Genomic DNA, 20,327 nt, shown 5'->3' on the forward strand with positions numbered 1-20,327 from the left:
AGCCTGACAGCTCGTGCTGATTAATGCCCGGCTAAAGGCTCCTTCCTTTTAATCCACGAGTGTCGTAATATACCGCGAGATTATGCACCTCGCGGTGCATTCGGGAACGAGGCAACGAAACGATATTTTAACGCGATCCTAAAATTCCTTCTTAATAGAGTTTCGGATCTCCTTTTTTAGCGTCGTACTTAACATAATCGATCTGAAAATTATATTTCGCTCGCATCACTCGGAATTCTATTCGCCAGACTGCATCCATTGTTCCATCGTTACATGTCATCGTTACATCGTACAAAAATAGAAATGGATTGAAGGCGTTCGAATATAAAAAAAGCAATCTTATACGTTTTATCTTATGCCTATAGAGAATATATTTTAACGTGTTTTAATAAAATATATTCTGTATTTAAAAAAAAAATGAATGTAACATATTGATTTTTAGAAAATAAAAATTTTGATCAATGATAGTAAAAAAAAAATAAGTTTTTTTCTTAGATAATATTTTCGTTTTTTTTTTTTTTTTTTTAAGAACTTACAGAAAATTATACCAAATTGTTAGCGAAAAGAAAATGATATTTAATTTGCGTCAGATTCCGTTTGATTAAACGAACGTTCGTTATTTCATTTATTTAAGGAATTGTTGCCGTTGATTGTTTATCAAGGAAGGAATATTATCTTCCTTGAATTGTTTACACCACGTAACACGGAAGGCTGTTAAACATTATCGTCGATAAAACATACTTTGCGTCACGATCATCTGTGCTCGACTTTCTTCCGCGTTATCAAGAACTGAAAATATAGTTTTCTTCTTACAAAACACTTCGCCCACCTAGGATGTAGAAGTAAAATGTCCGAGAAAATCATTAATCACTAGTTGGTCATTAATTCGAAATGGCAATCCTTTTCCCTAATCACTTAATACGCCACGAAATTTTCATATTTTTATCTAACAGCATGAAAGCGATCCCTCCCTTAATATCACGACTGAGAAATTTCGCTGGAGCAACAGCTTGTTTTTACTCCCGTACATCCCTCGCGTCACATGTCCGCGCGCGCCTTTAATTCCGTTCGTTGATTCAGCCTTTCTTTGTGGGAATAATTTTTGCATGTAAATAGCGCGGCGAATATATTCACCGAACGCCTTCGCCGCGTTGCAAATAAACGCGGCGCGCGGATTTCTCGCGCGTGATTTTCATTTTTCCACTCTACGTCGTTGCACGTCACGGCTATAACGTTACACGCCGTGCGCCGTACAACGATGGACGCCGTTTAATCGATAACGCATTAAATTGTGCGTCAGCACACACGCGATTACCGCGCGGCAACGCGCGAAGGCGAACGTTACGAGGCAGATTGAAAAAGCAAAAACTTAAACGCGAACGGGGTAAGATACGTACCACTCTATCTATCCATCCCCCGTCGTTTCCCCCCGTTTTCCCGGAGGGATGCCGTGATATAGGTAAGGTAGAAGGAAATCCTTCCCGAATTGCAGTGCGCGCCATTGTTGGCGGCTCCGGACAATGGGACGGGCAATGAAATTCTGAAAAACTCGGCGGGCGAAGCCCTCGCGTCCAATGCGGGACCGGAACGGATCGAGGAAATTTTCCCTCCTCTTTTCGCCGACCATCCGCAGCCGCGGGCAATTATATTCCTGTGTATACGCGCGCGTATGTGTGCGTGTGAGACATTCCGAGACCGCGACCACGATCCAGCGACTCGTTTCTTACCTCCCTCTGCTCGTCCCGTTGGCTGGCTCCCCCCATCCCCGCTTCTCCTCTTCCCGATCCACGGAGATCCTCCGCCGCGATTTCTCTCCTTCTCGATATTTCGCTGAGCGGCCATAAAATAATTGGCCGGGTTCCTTTCACGTCTACGCATTCGGCATCCTGTGTGTACCTGTGTGTGTACCTGACATCCGGTCTCTTCGTTATAATTGCCGCGAATTGCACGTCGCGGTTAGACGTCGCGATGGCGATGACGTTTCGCATTGCGTCGTGTGATATACGTTTTGTTTAACGACTTTGAGTAAGTAATTTAATGACGACGCTAATAAATCGTGGAAGCGCGCGGATTAACAGAGGAAGCGATAATTATAACTCCGATAATTCACCGGGTGGAGCTAGTCACATTTCAGAATAGTCAAAATAAATTAATTACAACCGTCTAGACCAAAGTACAAACAGCAATAATGCTATTTGTTCCGTTCGCAGCGCATTAATCGTCGTACAGTCATCGCATAATTAATAACGACATATTAATGTTAATCAATGAGTATGTCACTCACGTGGTGTGGAGGTTACAAATCATATTACATAAACGCTACGGTAATGCTAATATTCATCCCGGCGCACAAAACGTTTGCGGCGATAAAACATTGCGTGTAAGCTTAATTAATCGGTTTTTAAAATTCAGCGTCGACAACATTAATTCGTCTGCTTACCCGGTCGCACGTGCGGATTTTCGTGCTAAAAAAAAGAAAAAAAAGAAAAAAAAATCTATCGCTATTATTAGAAACAAGAAGACCGAGTTATTATAGCGCGTTAGGCCGATCGAACATCGCAAAAATAGACTTCCCGCTAGCCATATTTCTACATATCGCATATCGAGCATCGTCCGACCAGAATAAACATTCGCACGTATGCGGTGAACCTATCTCAGCGCAAATAAACCAGATAAAGATAGAACGTTCAAGGGAAGTCATTCTATTGCCTCAACCGGTCATTTCCTTTCTTTCGCTCTCGGTGACGTAAATCCGTGATTTTCGAGGGAATTTCGCTGAACGGCGGGATAACAATGGTAGTATACCTTTCCCCAGAAAGTTCCAGAAGAGTTGTGCGAACAGAAAAGCGTAAAAAGAGAGAAAAGTGTATATATACTGGGGGGTATCTCACAAAAGTCACACAATTTCTCTCAGCCACGGATTAGGAATGCAGAGTTTTTATTAAATTAAATCTTATTGAATATAATTTTTTTCGGAAATTACTAACTTTTGATATTAAATATATTACTAATTCAATAACAATTATCTTTATCTCATTACTGGTATTTATCTTTAAAAAAATAACTGACTAAAATGATTGATAATTCAAAGATTATTGATTATGATACATCTTCAAACTAACTAAAGAAACCATAGACAAACAATAAGATAAAATACTTTGTATATATATATATATATAGATATAAACAATAAAACAGATAAAACAAGAGCGATGAGAAAAGATGGAAGAAGTAGGCGGAGTAGGGCGAAAATTCAATCTCTCAGTTAAAGAAAAGTTAAAACGACCATCGGCTTATCGGAAAGTTGCCACGCGTACGACGTTGCGCCGAAACGGATTTCGATCCCCGGACATATTTAATTCCACCCATCCAGAAGCAGCGCACTTTCGTAAATTATCAGGGTTAAAGTTGGAGTAAGTTTCTCTCGTAGAATACATAAGACCCGGACGCGAAGACGTAAATTGCATTAGACGATCGCTGCATCGATCGATCATCGATCATTCCGTGAGTATTAAGTTAATGAAATCTAGAGATTCTATTTAAACAAGTCTCAAGCGAGATTAAAAATTACACAAATTAAAAAAAATTGACAATATAAAAAGATTAAAGAAAATATTTTGCATCTCCAATATTAATTAAAATGTAATAGATTTCAAGTAAATTCTCGTTTAATAAATATTTGTTTTCATGTTTATTTTCAATCGTTAAAACCGTTTTCTGAACGAAAGTGTGTATTACGTGTGTGTGTGTGTGTGTGTGTGTGTGTGTGTGTGTGTGTGTTCCTTACACAATACACTTTTCGATCATTTCTATGTGTACCCTGATTGTAACTTGCGACCCAAAGTCACAGACGTGCCCCTGACGATTGTTGTATCGCACTTTTCGTACTACTAGGAAATCAAGTTTCATCTCAGCAGGCTCACATATTCCAACTGCATCGCGGCTACAAGAATGGCGGCAATTCGCGAGCTCATTGCGAGCGGTCTTTATGGCTGGATGATCCCCGAATGGAAACTTTCGAATTCGCAATAATAATTCTCGCGGGAGCGTTAAAGGCATATAACGCTACAAAGTCAGTACGTGTACATAATGCGGTATGTAGTCTATTATCCAGTGTCACGGCCTATCGTACAGGCGCGCCGCTCAGCCGTCTTTATACGTGACCGAAATATCATCAATACTCCTCCGCGTCGCTGAATCTCCTTCAACCTTCTCTCACTTTCTTACACCGCATTTCCGTGTCACGGTGAATCGAGGCAACGGATTGGTCCCGGCTCGTCGATGCGTGCATCTCTCGCCACTGACAAGCTGGACGACGATGATCAATCAGATGGTTAATGCGCTTGTCGTACCTTAACACGCTGATGAGCAGCGAAAAAATGATCGATGCGACATTGTATTTTATTTCGTTCTAATACTAGTCGACGTATTTTCCCCGTATCGTATGAATAAAATCACCTTAATACTGATTAATTATATTGACATTAACTAATGTCAATATATGACATTAACTAACTTTCATTGCTAGTATTAGATAGCAAGTGCATTCAAATATTTTTCCTAAAAATAATAAATTACCTTACATGTGCACCGAGGTGCGTAAGAACATCAATAAATAAATTTTCAAATCTCGCATTTATACAAAATAAAAACTTGTATTCTATTATGAATTTGTGAGAATGTTGCTAGAATATTAAAATTTAAATGTGATTGTATGAGTAGATAAATTAAAAGTCAACTATAATGTACTAAAATAGTCTGAGAATTGTAACTGTAATATGTAAACTCAAATAGTCAATGCTCGGTGACTATTTGAATCGGTGAACTTGCGGATTTCACATTTCGTCGAGCTGAGTGACGTCCTATGACGTTCTATGGAAACTGATGCATGAATGATACATGAAACCTTAGGGATCGTCTGGTATACTATTACTACCAGTAAAGAGTCCCTAAAAAAATCTCTCAAACAGGAATACTTAGTTCACGTTTGCATAACATCCGCGCGTATGTTTTGGTGAAGGCAATCACTTTAAAAAAATAAACAGAAAAATATTTTGCTGTCGTTTTCTCTCATAAAAATAAAAGAAGAAAAATAAAAACTTTATATCTACAAATAAGCTTGCTTAAGTTGAAAATACTAAAAACGCGAAATAATAATCCAAACAATGTCTATGTGTCTACGTGTGTCTGTTCTTTAATTCTTGAAAATATAAAATGAAAATTAAAATAATATATCGAAATAAAAATACTATATATATAAAAATATTATTTTTCTGTACGTATGTGTGTGTTATTTCTCTGCTATTAATTATAAACTAAAAAAAAACCACGTTTTGTGTCTGAATATTATAAAAATTTATGCAAATTAATTATTATAAAATCGCATGCGACATTTGGCAAAGCTTTCATTATTTTAAAGATCAAATAGAGATAGAGAGAGAGGGAGAGGGAGAGAGAGAGAGAGAGAGAGAGAGAACAAGAGAGAAAGAGAGAGGAGGGGACTTTAATTGGTATGTAAATCGCGTTACATACCGCGGCTCGCACACACACACGATACAGACGACACGCATCCGAGGCAAACAGTTAGATAGGACCAGAGTGGGCTTATCGTTTATGCGTGCTCGTACTCGTTGGACTTTACCATATATTATCCTCCGTACCGATATCAGTCTAAATCGAGTGACTACCACCGCATCGATTTTCGCATCGAACATTCTCTCCCCCAAACGGCTGCCGTATCGTCCAAAGTGATTTCTATCGCTTTCAGATCTAAACTTGCGTGTTTAACTATATCCCTGCAATAATTTATAACACTTCCTCATTCCTGTTTTTTAATTGTCTTGTATTCCGTATTTTATTTACCATGCAATGAAATAAATAACGTCAACTCTGTTTGTGTCTCTACATCCACGAAAGGTAATCAAATTTAACACCTTTTCTTCTACGATCGATCAAGACTACGTATGATTACATCACGATGTATACTTCTCGTGTAAAGTTAAAGTAATGTAATTAAAGTTTCGCTAAGGAAAACTATATTGGGTAACTGTATTAGGAATTAAGGGAGTGATAATATGATTATAGCGGATTTTAACACAAAAGCCTAAGCTGCAGATTGAATGTAAGGACGCAAGTACAAATGGTACATGAATGACGTTCTCAATTAAGAAAATTATCATACATTGTCTAACTTGTCTCTTCAACGTTGTATCGATCACGCTACGTATATGTGTCCCACGTACACACTTACAATGAGTTCGCACATTCCAATAAAAGTACACGGTTTTCAGCTACTGGAAACTCGAGAAGCGAGATCTTGCACACAAAAGTGCAAGAAAGGGACGAAAAGTGGGAATATGAAAAAGTCTCCGTTTTCTCCCGGCGCCCTTTTCTCCTCGGGTTAGAGCTACTTCGCATCCAATTCTGTTCACCTCTTTGCTCGTGGTAGCCAACGAGAGCAACGACCGTCGTTCCCGCCGAAGTCGCATGTATTTCCACATTTTCGTCGTCGTTTCGAATTTTATGTACGACAAAGCGCGATGATCCGTGATATTCTTGTATTTTCGCCATTTTCGAAAATCAACCAATCTTAAGTTAACTAGACAAAAATAAGTAATTAACAAATATCTTTTTTTTGAAACATAGAATGTTGAATTGCATGTTCTCACGTTACTCCGTAATAATTAAAAAAAAAAAATAAAACAATGATAATTGAAACGTAATAATTAACGAGTAGTCAACAGCGCGAGTTTTTTACAAATGTTCGAGATATAATTCACTCGAGATATAACTCACTCTCGTTAATCGCGTCTCTTTCCCGCGCGTATTATCTGAATGTATTCATTGAACAACTTGCGCCTGCGATCGAGCGACGAAGATAGAATACATTTACATTACGGAAGGATTAAAATCTACTGATTATCCCACGCGCGGTATGACGGAACAAAAACTTACGTGCGTTTACGTTAGTGCGATTGCCGAGGGAGTAGCTGGGAGCGAAATTTGTTTGCCGCGAGCCGGAGTTTCGCCCTCGTTGGAACAATGAGATCTCAATGAGATTAAAAAGTTGTCAACTGCTCTTTCCTTCCTTCATCCAGACTACCACCAGTCCTCTCTCCCCCCTATCACCCTTCGCTTTCCCTTTATCCCCGGCACGTTCCCGTTTTCGCGCCACTCCTGGGAAACTTTGCTAGTTAGAATTTCTCATAGCACGTTTCTGAAAAGAAACCATTCCCCGTTGCTGCTACCACATCGAAGTCAAGCTTGGGGAATGCACCACTTGATAATAGCGCTCGAGACACTGCCCGTCCGCATTTCCCCTCGAATTAGCAATGTCTCGGTGGCACGAAAGAAAGGGGAGAGAGAGGAAAATAGGAGACGCGGCGGATATCCCAATTTGTAGTTAGCAATCAGCGAAATGGAAAACTGTTCTCCGGAAGGTTGATGCCATCGCAATTAAAAGAAAGTTGAAACGATCTTTCGAATACTAAAGGCATATCGCAAGTTTCGTCACGTATTAAGTCCCGTCGCGATGAGGAAGGTTGAAAACATCCACTGAAATTATCCATGTATATAAATACATTAATTATGTGTATTGTTTAAACAGCAATACCAAGGATATGAACAATGCATCTTGTGAGAGATTAAAATCGTTTGCGCGTAAAAAGCAGTGCGACACGGGATGATCATTAATACCACGTTATTTACGTACATTATCGATCATGCGCACCGTTGACAAATGTGCCTCGGTTTAAACATTTATTAACGGAGGTTTGCACTTAATGGCGAGGCGCAATTAACCGGCGCTAGTGGAATATTATTCATTAACTCGCATAATTCCTAAAGCCACACGATTCATTAACCCCTGCACTTCGCAAAGTATTTGTGCGAAATGGATGATCAAACTTCAGTCAACCTCGCTAAAGAATCTTATATTAAAACTAGTTTAGAATGTCGATATTTGACATTTTTTTTTTTTTAATTTCTAGCACGGAAATACATTCACGCGAGGCGGTGCGTCCGCGCGGCGTATTTAGCTCGGAAAATATCGCGGCAACAAGAGTTCTTAAATACATCGTGACCCAGTTTCGGGAAGTAGGATTAATCACTTAGCAAATGCACGTACGCTCCGCCGCTCGGTGGGTGGTCCAATCCATCTCGTGAGACTCACAAGAAGATCGCGAGACCGCGAGACAAACTAAGCGTCGGTGGTGCAAACTGAGGCTGCGGCGACGCCTTTGAAGACGAAACCGAAGTTCTGTTTGCGGACACGTTTACCTGCTCGCGGGTGCCGTGACATATGTTCAAAGCAACGCACATTGACGGCGAGCTCTTATCTTATCCCAGATCCACGATTATCGGCGCCAAAGTCTTGCTCCCGAAATAATTACACATTTAACCGTGCGTCAACGTGCAGCCGCGATGCGACGTAGCAAATGCTGTTCGTCTTTCACGAGTCTCTCCATAAATAATGAAATGCAGTTTGCTCATCGCGAAAATAAAAATTACCGATCACATTAGTTTAGTACAACGTCTCTAAATATCATTGATCCATAATTAAATTTAGGATATAAAAAAATTTGTGCTAGTGATAACAGTTGGAACTAATTACACGTAAAAAAAAAAAAAATTCAAGTTGGTAAATGAGATTAAAACTGAAACATTGTTCAAATTTACGTACGCGTTAAGCTATAAAAAAAAGAACGTGAAAAGTTAGATCCACTTGTGCAGGTAATTATAAAAAAATAAAAGAATTATTCCCAACGCAAAAAACACGCGTAGACGTAGACACACAGTGCGCCTTACACAAAATCGTTTATGCGCGTAACGTGCAGAAGGCAGGGCGGGAGGGAGAGCACGGTGTACGAATGTGCGATAAAAAATATATTTGCCGTCCTAGTTTGCTCCGGTTGGCATAGCACGGTGAAAGCTCTTCAGTAAATCCAGCTTAAAGCAGCTGTGTAAACGTTGACCTATATTACAATCATGACGCCCGGAACGTCCGCCGGTGGCGGTAGCGGCAGCATCACTACCACTTGCATCGGGCATCAGCATCGCTATCAAGTGAGCGGCATCGTTAGGACGAAACTACAAAGTAACCCGTTGTAACGGCACGCGGGAGAATGTACAGGGGTCGCCCGGGGTCTAAATACATTCAAGTCCGGTGTCACAATTATTTCTTACCCGCGACATTTCGCCCGACGACCCGGTCGTCAAGAGAGCCCTTCAAAGACCACCCCTCTTGTATCGGTACAGTAATCATCCCGCTCGCCTGCACAAACGAGAAACTCGCGCCCTTAATTAATGCGAAGATCCGGACGTAGTTTGGTGGTAGTGGCTGTCCTTTAACATTTCAAATACTGCAAGCCAGCGCAAAAGTTTTTGGTCGCTGATTATATTACGAGGTCTTATCGTGGTATTTATGAGAGCCGAAGTTAACCCATTGGACGATGTATAAGATATCGATCGGGAAGAATGTAACTTTAATGGCTTTAAACATAAATTTTTTTAACCCGCGTATCAATCTTTCCCTAGCAAAAATTTCAAGCGCGTCTTTCACCCTCGATGATAAAACGTGACAATCAGGTAATAATAAAATTATATACAGGAATTATAAAATTTAGAAATGTACGTCGTACATATTGAATCTAAATAACAATAATTCGACGATACAAGACCTTGGTATTTCATATTATGGACTAGAATTTATTACAATTTTTATGGACGCAATATGATTAAAGCAACAAGACTTGCTTATTTGGTTTCGTTATTTGCTTATTTCGTTTCGTTATTTCGTTATTTATTTATATCCTGCCGTAATCAATCCTGCTAATTAATCATCTCAGCCTCGCGATACATGTACATCCGTCAACACTGCACTTGCGTTCACTTTCGAACGCGTTGTATACACGTCGGACAGATCAGAACGTACCGGTGAGGAGAATCTCGCATGTCATGAACAAGAGTTCACTTTATTTCTCTAGGCGGCTTCATCGAGATGACTATCGTCTAATCTTCTGATTGTGAGAGAACGACTACACCGCGGAAACGATACGGGATAAGCCGGGCTGGACGTACGTAAAGAAAAATGGCACAACTACTGCGCAAGTAGTCCACCTCCACGATCATCGTCCTCCTCCTCCTCCTCCTCCTCCTCCTCCTTCTCCTCCTTCTCCTCCTTCTCCTCCTCCTTCTCCAACAGCCCAACTCCCTGGCCCGCTATCTATGGTCCGAGGGTTGGGTGGTAAAAGCGGAGAGACACTTAAAGGATTTACGGGGCTGAGAACTCTAAACTCCGCTTGGATCGGCTCGAGAAGTACGGGCGAAACTAAGTGCACGCTTAAGAAGGAAAAAGAAGAGAACGCGGCATATATATATACGGTCAATTCTCCGTTGTCAAGTTAAATTTCCGATATGTGCTCAGTAATGTTTGAACAGATGTCAATCGCGACTCATTGATATTACTAAGACTCCGAAAACGAGAAGCTTATATAGTACATAAATATTAATCAGATAAAAAATATAATTTGAGACAAAGATAGACACAATGAATATAAACTACTAGAAAGAATCAACACGAAATAAATTGACTCTAAAGCACAATACAAGCTGATGGACCGATGCACTTTAGAATACTAGAGACAAGCTTTAATATTTGCCGATAAAAACCAAATATTTGGACGTACAACATACGCGGTAAGTGGTGTTATTCCGAAGGAGGAATAATAAAAGCCCGATAAACTGCAAGCCCATTGTGCACCGGCTTGACTATCGTTTGAGAGGACGGCCCCTGCATCACCGGCATTGTTGTGGGCTGTAACAAAAAGCTTTCCTTCTCTCATTCCCTCGACACCCCTTGCCACTTCGTGCCACCACCCGCCTCCCCTCCCTTGCCGTTCTCATTTCTCGAGGCTGCCGAAGGGGATAACTCGTTCGTTGCAACGACGAAAAGAGCATTATGGACGGAAACTCTACCGCAACGTAATTTTCTTCAGGAGAAAATTGCAGAACAAAGCATTAATTCGTTTCGAACCGTACGATAGCAGATAGCCTAAAAATAATGTTCAAGTAATTTAGAATCATAATCATAGAATCATAGAATCATAATGCTGTTAGCTTTTAATTTTCACGGCACCTGCAAAACTTTTGTACATAAAAAAAGGAAAGAAAAAAAAAAAAGAAAATACGTCGACGATCATTAAAAACGAGGTATACAATTTCTCCACGTATTTTAAGCGCGCACGTAAAACCGAGCAATCCCTCCAAGTTAGTAGTAGAAAAGGAGTTACTTGTTACTTGTTACTTTATCTCCCGAGGAAAAAACTCACTTCATTGGTTTTCGTGAGATGCTGCGAAAGCGGTTAAGTCAATGCTAACGTAAGAAACTCGGTCGAGTGCAGTCTTGATTCCTTCTCCTTGGCAATGCGGCGTATAAGAGGGGCCAAGAATCTCTCTTTTCCATTTTCCCTCTGATCCCCCCCCCCCCCTCGTCGTAACGAAGCGTTTACATATACAACGCCGACCGGCGGTGTAACAGACGCCGAGTAAGCGAACGGCGTGGGCGTGGAGAGTAAGGTCTTGCAGCCAAAGCCACTTGAGCATTCCGCGTGAAGCCACGTGGCGGTATTTAAGGCCTCGCTAATGCACCCACCGCATATGTATACCTCGTGTAAAATTGTTGGCGCGTTTACTTTGCCCCGAGCCGGAGTTCTCGCCGAACCTCGCCTTACCGCACGAATAAAAAACTAGTTAATGAGAAACGAACAAACAAACAAGCTTACAGGCATACACTCAAAGGCATTTTCCCAACGCTCCCTTTTTGGCAATATATGCGATATATGCGAATCATATCTAGAAATATTTGGATTTTTTGAGATAGGAGTAATAAATTCAGGCGTTTCCTCACGCTGAGAAGCAATATTTTTGCAAATACATTCGTCACTTTCAACTTTATAAATTTTACCTTCATATATCATTAATTATACTCACATTGTACGGCAATGTGTCTTATAATTATTCACATGCGACAATCATCGTAATGTTTCTTATGCTATGAATAAGCGGAATATATAATTATCTAGTTAATTTATCTAAATAATATTAATTCGATAATTTATAAGGGAGAGCACGAAAAATATCAACGCATGGATTCAGCGTGTGGTTTCAATTGACACATTAATTAGAGACAAGCAGCGCACGTGTCTCGTTTGCATATCGCCTTTATCGTCTCCGCATGTACTACCAAAAACGAGAGAGAGAGAGAGAGAGAGAGAGAGAGAAAGAAGAAGGAAGGTTACGAAGGGATCGCTGGACCGGCAGAAACTTATAGCAAACCTGGCTGGAACAGAGTTGAATGCTAAGCACGGCCAGTCGGTTACATTTGCTTGCCGCCTGGCTTCTTAATGAAAACCAACGGCATGGAAACGTCAGGTTTGCTTTGCCTTAAAATTGGAGGCACGACTCGCTTAGCACGGGTATTCCCAACGCAAACGGAATGAGGTTCAAATGCACGGCTAATTCGCTATGCTGTTTTACATCTTGCCGACGATCATCCCTCGCATCCCATGCTCGTACGTCCTAAATACATCGACGTAAACGAAAATTTATTTTCGAAAAACGCATTTACAGCATCATCAAAATGACTGAGGATGAATCAAGATTTAATTAATCCTCCGCTTGGACAAGATACGCCTCTATTTTCATAAGATCTAATTGCATCGATAATTAAAATTATATAAATAGTTTTCTCCAAGGTTCCTCCGGCACCTATTGTCATCTTTAATATAGACGGGAAAAAAAGACGGAAAAAATTCAGTTTGCGTGTCTGATAAACGTTAGCGCAAACGGGCTGCACTACAAGCGGCCGTAGCTACAAGCAAGCGATAATAACCTTCACGATTGTGATTGTCTACTTCATCGTGACTACTTATAAAGCGATAAAGCATCATCTCGCGAAGAGACCCGTACGCTCGTTTACCTTTTAACGATGGCGAGGAGCACGGATAGCAATAACTCGACGGAAAAGTAACCGGAAGGCCCTCCGCGTTGCTCGTTACGCAGCGTCTACACTTTTACACTCCCCGATACACTCGTCCTTAACTTTTTACTTTCTTCATCGGCCTTTACGGAAAATTAACGACGGCACGGCGCGCAGCGGAGGCGCTCGATTAGAGAGACTGAATATTTATGTTCGCCCTCTTTATGCCCTCCCCATTATCTGTAAGAGAAAGTGTTTATCCGCGCCTGTCTCGGCAAAAACGCGACGTCTAATTATTTCTCATTATTCCCTCATTCATGTCAAACTTTATAGTCAACTTTCACAATCAAACTTTTCCAAATAATCCTATCCTATTTACGGTGACGAAATAAATCAAACGAGATTGACAGTGAAAAGAGACGCTCTCGCGTTTGTTGATATCAACTAGTTGTCAATAGCTGAGCAATAGGAGCCGATAGAAATAAATATGCAGGAACGTTAAAAATTAAACTTACGTAAACTCTTATATTTTTATGGATCACTCAAGAATCACATAAGAGTTACATAAATAAAGGACGGTGTTTTGCGTTTCATTCGAATATTTAACTCTTTCTTCTAAGATATAAAAATAAAAAAAAAAAAATAAGTTTTAGCTTTCGCTGTTCGGTTCCAAGCATATTTACGAATTTTTTTTTTTCACTTTTATTCTTTTTTTGTCTTATTTTCATTTTTCATAAAATATTTATTACATCACCACTCACGAAACTGTATCTATATATAATGTGACATGATGTATATATAACGTGTAAATATACGTGAGTATCCAAAATATATTAAGTGTTCGGGTCCATGGTATTTAAGTCTAAATGACTATGTGGATCAGTCATCCCTATACGTAACGATTATCTCTTGCGTTACAGGCCTCCCAGCGACCTCGGAGTGGTCCATGACGACGTAAAATTCGACGCTGGCGCAGGTGCGTGTCCCACGCGTTATCGACCAGCGATAAACGCCAGACGATACACTGACATGATACGCGAATACCGGGGGTGGCGGTAAGTCGGTCCCCATCGTTGGACAGCACGATCAAAATGAATGTCCACGTCGATAGCGCTCGCGCTACATCCCCCTTGATCTGCCCGCATCTACGACAAATCGCGATGCACTACCCCGAATCTGAATCGACACGATCATATTTTTTTATCCCTCATGGGGGATGTCAACAAGATATCTCTCTCTCTCTCTCTCTCTCTCTCTCTCTCTCTCTCTCTCTCTCTCTCTCTCTTTCTTTTCCCTGTATATTTCGATAATTTTTAAAAGTATCACTTATTTCAAAGTGATTCCATCATGTCTTTAATATTAAATTTTATTTGTAGCTTATTTTCATAATTTTTTAGTAGCTTATATATCAGTTTATTTTTTTTACACGAAAAGCCATATGAAAGTATTGATAATTAAAAAAGATAAAGTTGTCAAAACAGAGCTGAGAATTTCGTTTGACAGAGTGGCATAAGGCGTAATTGCATGGTATTTTCATGCCGATATACCCGTATATCCTTCGTATCCTGTGGGTGCTCACACGTTCGATCGGGCGTTTCGCGGCGCGATTCGAAGGCGATTAATATTATCCAGAGCTGCCGATACGGTTGGCGCTCCGTCACGGACGAGGAGAGAAGAAAAGGAAGCCGAGAAGGTGGCGGCGGGGCGTCCGCAACTGGCAACGAAACCAATAACTATTAATCGAAGCGCCACCGCACATTCAGCAAAGTCGACGCGATTCGAACGCGCAGCATCCTCGATTACATCCCCCGTACTGCCCCCGGCGCATCGGGATACGCACGTATTTCAAACGGCGAACACCACCCTAAATGCAAAATCGTGTCTCTCTTTACGGTCCTTTCATCCTGCGGCCCTTTTCCCGTTAAGCACCTCGGTGTAATAGCGTGCTGCTGATTTCGTATCTCGATGTACGTATCTCCGAGGAAATATATCTTCAGCCCATCAATTTTCCAAATATTCCAGAAATGTATTCGCAACATGTATGAGTTTTTACAAAAATTGTATATCTGTTGAATCATTTGCTTACGCGGAATTTTTATAAATTTAATAACTCTAATTTTAAGAGCAATTAGAAAAGTGGAACAAACTAAAAATAAATAAATATCTTAATTCCTATAACATAACGATTCAAATATCGCGATGGCGTTGAAAAAAAATTAAGAACCTAAGACATTTGCATGAGGTACTCGAATCTGGCATTTGAGTCTTTTGATTACAGAATGTTTAGTACAGACACTAGAGAGGAACCAAGCTGACCGGGTGATGGGGTTATCAGGAGAACGTAGATAACGTCGTTCCGTCTGCCATCCTTAAACTGTCACATGTAACTCATGTGGTGACTTGAACCGCGTTTCTCTCTTCTCCCTAATCGGTAGACCGGCGACCGTATGTACCAAAGCACGACCGGTTCGAAGATATACGACGAACGAATATCCGGAAGGGGCGGTCTGGAATTCTGGACTCTGTCCGAGCGATCGCGGGACGAGAGAAAGAGAAAGAGAGCGAGCGCAAAGCGGCTTTCATCTTCGTGAATGTACACACATACACATATGGCGTATGCGAGGGTGCACGACCTAACAAGACTTTACCCCTCGATTGTTTCCGATAAAAATTTGCCGATATCCGTTAGGATCTTCTAATCCCACTGTTACATTAAAAATAATGAAGAAAGGTTCGTTTAGCTTAATAAAGTTTAAAGTACAATCGTGTGATTAATAGGATTTTATAAAAAGTTTAGAGTAGAATATTTTTCCATCACTTCTTAAAATTTGTATGCACAAAATTCTAATTATCTTAATCGTATAATATATTTTTTGTTCACTCACCGTTGCTGCCATGAAGAAACAAGGGGCGGCTTGGAGGACAGCAGCTGTGACTTCAGTACACGAGCCATAGCCAACTGGTGCTGCTTTCCAACATTCTGTAATAATATAAAACAATAATTTTTTCATCAGTGATGCAACGATACGAAATCAGATTCGTGATACGTCAGGTGATTTGAATGTGTTCGAAGCGACATTTAAAAACACTTATGTTATGGCAAACTAAAAATGCATCGAAATTCGGTGCCAAAAAATATTCGCAAGACAAACTTTGGCACAAAATAAAATGCAAGCAGAAATCTACGTCATATGCGATATATATATAGCGAATTGAGGAATTCAATTTTGTGCGTACAATATCCACCGCGAGAGACCGCAAAAATGGTATTTTTGTCTCTGGGACTGAAACACGATTTCGAAGACTAAGCAATATAACGCAATAAACGCCAAGAGGTGCTACAATTTTTACAAGTGACCTTTACACACAATTGCGCTATGTTCAGTAACAAATAAAATGAGGTGTAAAAAGAGTACATTTTAAAAGTCTCCAATCCGCTGAATTATTGATTAACAGCTGTTCAATATTAGAATTTTCCAAAATTTCCTGTTTCGGTTATTCGTAGAAAACACGAATACGACCGATTTCAGAAATTCAAAGACGACCGAATCCGACGAAAAAGAAAAAAAGAAAGAGTGGATAATTATGTACTAATTAAAAGTAGATTCGCTCTCGTATAATTGCGCGTTTTAATTTGAAGTCATGCAAAAGCGCTCTCGCGTTTCATTCGGACACTCGAATGAAGTTGACAGAAATATTCAAAAGGAAGTACTCCTTTCATTTATCTTTTTAGAACCGTGTCCTTGTAATTAAAAGAATTACGTCTTTGTCTGGTCGACGAAGCCGCCGGCATCGTTCAGAATCTCACCGCGACGATGAAACAAAATCGCCGAAATTCTGGTCGTTCCTCCGCCGGCGTCTACGCCGACTCGAATTTTATTGGAATTTTATTGGAGATTCTCGCGTACGTTCTCGTGTATCGATGCGATTTAACGAACTAATATATTGGACAAAGCATAGCGAACATCTCACGCGAAACTGTGTACAATACGTTAAATCTATTTAATGTTCCTGCGAAATATCTCCAATATAAAAAAAAAAACTTCATTGAAATGAATGTTTACGATATGCGCCAATTTTATAAAAAAAAAAAAAAAAAACGTACATATAGATATTATGGATAAAATACATCGACGCAGATTATAAACATCATTTATTCAATTCACGCGTTACACGTTCGCGTCAGAGATGACGTCAAAGTATCTTAAATAATCGAATGACCAGAGTGGTGTACGTCAAAATATTACCGTAAACACATAATTTTCGGAAAACACTATATTAAGTATTCAGAAGCGGTTGTCCGAACGTTACACAAATTATTGCTAATTTATAAAATACTGTAATAAATTTCGATGATAAATTCATCAACACCATTGTAATAAATTGGCACGTCATACCGACAAAATGTAATCATCAATAATGCATTTGTAATTTAAACACTGATCTCATTCGCTTTTTATCGCATCTAATCGCTATATGATGATAGGTAGCTACTAACTGTGTGATACGGTGTTTTTTTTGTAAGAGACACTAGGGACGCCACTGCGGTAAGAAAAACCTCGAAACCAATCAATTCAATCAAAGACAACATTGTAAGGACACTTTGTTTCGCGTCATCGAACTCGAGGGGGGGGGGGGGGGAGAGAGATTTCCTGCGCCCGGTACAACTCGACAAATTAACCAAAGTTTCACACGCCCCCGCCACAACTTGATACCCCTGGCACGGCCAATCAAACTTGGAGTTTCGGTAATTCCCGGGCCAAATACTCCCGTTTACACGTTACAGGTTATGGTATAAGACGGCCCCCGTTTCCTCGAGTTTCGCCGCCGCTAATACCCGGAGTTTTGGCCGCAAGTTGTCATCCGGTGGCAGCAGCCAGCTACAAATCGCGAGATTGCGATTTTCCTATTCGACAAGGAGGAACGAATTATACAAAAAGGCGCCTACACTACCGAACGAAAATTGTTAATTTTCCTTCTCGTACGAAATCACGTTTGCTGCTTTATCCAAGTACAGGAGGTTCTCATTATAGACCCCGCCATTCGTTAGTCGAGTTAATTAGCGAGAAACGTGTAAATAAAAGAAGGTCACGGGAGAAAGGGAGAAGCGGAAAGGAGGGGGGAGGGGGAAAGGAACGAGGGGAGAGAAGAGAGTGCAGCAATCTCTATAAAATTGCACGTAGAAGGAAACCGAAGGACCGAGCAAATTTCTAGCAAATGAAATTACTTAAAGCAAACGCGTTACTTTTTCAATGCCACTATCCGGTCGCAATGACCATCCCGGTTGGCTACGGTTCGATTCGAAGGAGAAGCACCGATGTGTGTTCTTGCCGGTGGATAGCTTCCAAGCGAGGTCTCTCCCCAGGAGCCTCCCTCCCTCTTTCCGTCGCGCAGCTCCGTCCGAACACGGTCACATGCATATGCAAATTTATTCCGCCGGTGTATTAGTGAGCGGCAACGTGCGACTGTGTACGCGTGCGTGGCACTTGTACGATGGCGCGTGTATGCGTGTATGCGTGTATGCGTTTCGGAGAGCCGTTTCGTCCGGGCCGATCGCGGCGGAGAGGGTCATAAATTAAATGATGTAAATGCTCTGTCCACCCTCTGTCGCTGCGAGTGGAGACGGTACACAGGACCACCTCCCTCGCGTCCACGACCCTACCGACTGGTCGCCGCCGCCGCCGCCATCACCCCTGGACCACCAACCCTGACCCGTCGCCAGCCCCTTGCCTTGACGCTCGGACCGTGCCGACTGATTATAATTATCGGAATCTATACTTCAGTCTCGTTCGCGCGGGATGAAAGCGAGGGAGAAAATGAGCATACTATACTGTTACATTGCTTTCGCGAAATGTATAATGTACGCGGTGTATGAAGCTTATCGCTATTCGCACGATCCGACGTCAAAAGAATTATGCGCATTGCGCATAAATAATTATGGATGCCTATGTAAATACCTAAAAACCCAACGCATCAACGTTCAATAATTAATGTCGTATATGATAAATTTTAAATTAATCGAGAAATAGGACACATAATAATAATAATAATAATAATAATTTGATAGTATAATTGATTATAATGACAATTTGAATAAACTGATAATTCGATAATAATAATTGAAGTTCGAACAGAATCCCGCTATTATTATTCGCTTGTCCCTTGACCATAAAGAAAATTTCTTCCTTCTTTTTCCGCTTGCCTCCCTCGCCCCTTGGGAAACTCGCACGTTTCGGAAACGAATCGGCACTTAACGGGGTTATACGAAACCTACGTTATCTATTTATTCCTCTCAATATCCGGCTCACCGATATTTATCTCCTTTCTTTCCATCTTCGACCGTAACGCGGAAGAATAAGTGCCCGGCAGATTCCCGATCGCCGAGCGATCGATAAGCGCGAGCTCTGACCTGATTTCTCCGATGTTAACTCGGCGAGGAGAGAACATCGAGTTCCGAGGCCTTCGATCGAGAAGATGGGAAGGATCGGTCGGATCGCTAAGCCCCGCTCTCAATCGGATTCGAATTTGATAGTATTTGAACAGCCAGCGTCGCTCTCGTAAATTCGGCACGCCGTTTGTGTATCCCTCTCTATGCCACTCTTGGCTCCCTTCTTCCGCGCGATCCGATATTTGGTTCGGCGCAGATAACCGCTTATCGATTGTTGTCGTCCGTTTTCCTGAAGAATGAACCGTATTTGCAATGATCCAGCAGTAACTTAGCAGTAACTACCCCCACAAATCGCCACGCGTTCAAACAGATCTGGATACAAACGAGCGCGCCGATCATCGATCGTAAGCGATATTCCATTAAATCTCGGAAGCACTTGGAAATTGCAGTGGCTCAAGTATCATCGTTTACAAATACTTGATTGAAACAATGAAATGAATAATCAAATATCCATCAAAGTCACACTCGTTTTTATAATTATACAGCATAGTAATATTATTTTGTTAGAAATAAATTTATTAATAAATTATAATATAAGAGCTCATAGCTTTACTTTTTTAAATCAGACAATTGATTTCTATTTTAAAATCATCGCGTACCAAAATGTTTAAATAGCTCATATCTCGATCAAATTTTTATTTAACGGTTCAACCCCGGTTTTATTGATGATTAACTTCACCAATAAAATTTGACATCTCAGTTCATTCGATAACACGAAATTAATTTGGCTATCTCGATGATTTGTAAGGATTGATTAATATGCAGAAAATCACTCAATGCCCGAGCCGATCTACATTCTTTTCAGAGGTGCATAAAATATATCAAAGTCATTATCCTATTTCGCTCTTATGAAGGTTATTTATCTAATCCGCGCTGTGCTTGCAGCCCTATATCGAGTTCATG

At 40.7% G+C, this 20,327-nt stretch overlaps 1 protein-coding gene across 1 annotated transcript in view; it reads right to left on the minus strand.

The window, feature by feature from the left end:
* LOC105423600 (uncharacterized) overlaps nt 1-20,327 on the minus strand; it is a 383,169-nt gene that overhangs the window by 284,156 nt on the left and 78,686 nt on the right. Inside the window, exon 3 of the mRNA XM_089080981.1 lies at nt 15,862-15,956. Within this exon, the coding sequence (XP_088937107.1) occupies nt 15,862-15,873 (12 nt within the window). The 5' untranslated portion in view covers nt 15,874-15,956. The remainder of the gene's footprint in view (nt 1-15,861; nt 15,957-20,327) is intronic.

This window comes from Pogonomyrmex barbatus, unplaced genomic scaffold, assembly GCF_055798465.1.
Source record: "Pogonomyrmex barbatus isolate J1 unplaced genomic scaffold, ASM5579846v1 scaffold4, whole genome shotgun sequence".
In the NCBI taxonomy this organism is placed as follows: Eukaryota; Metazoa; Arthropoda; class Insecta; order Hymenoptera; family Formicidae; genus Pogonomyrmex; species Pogonomyrmex barbatus.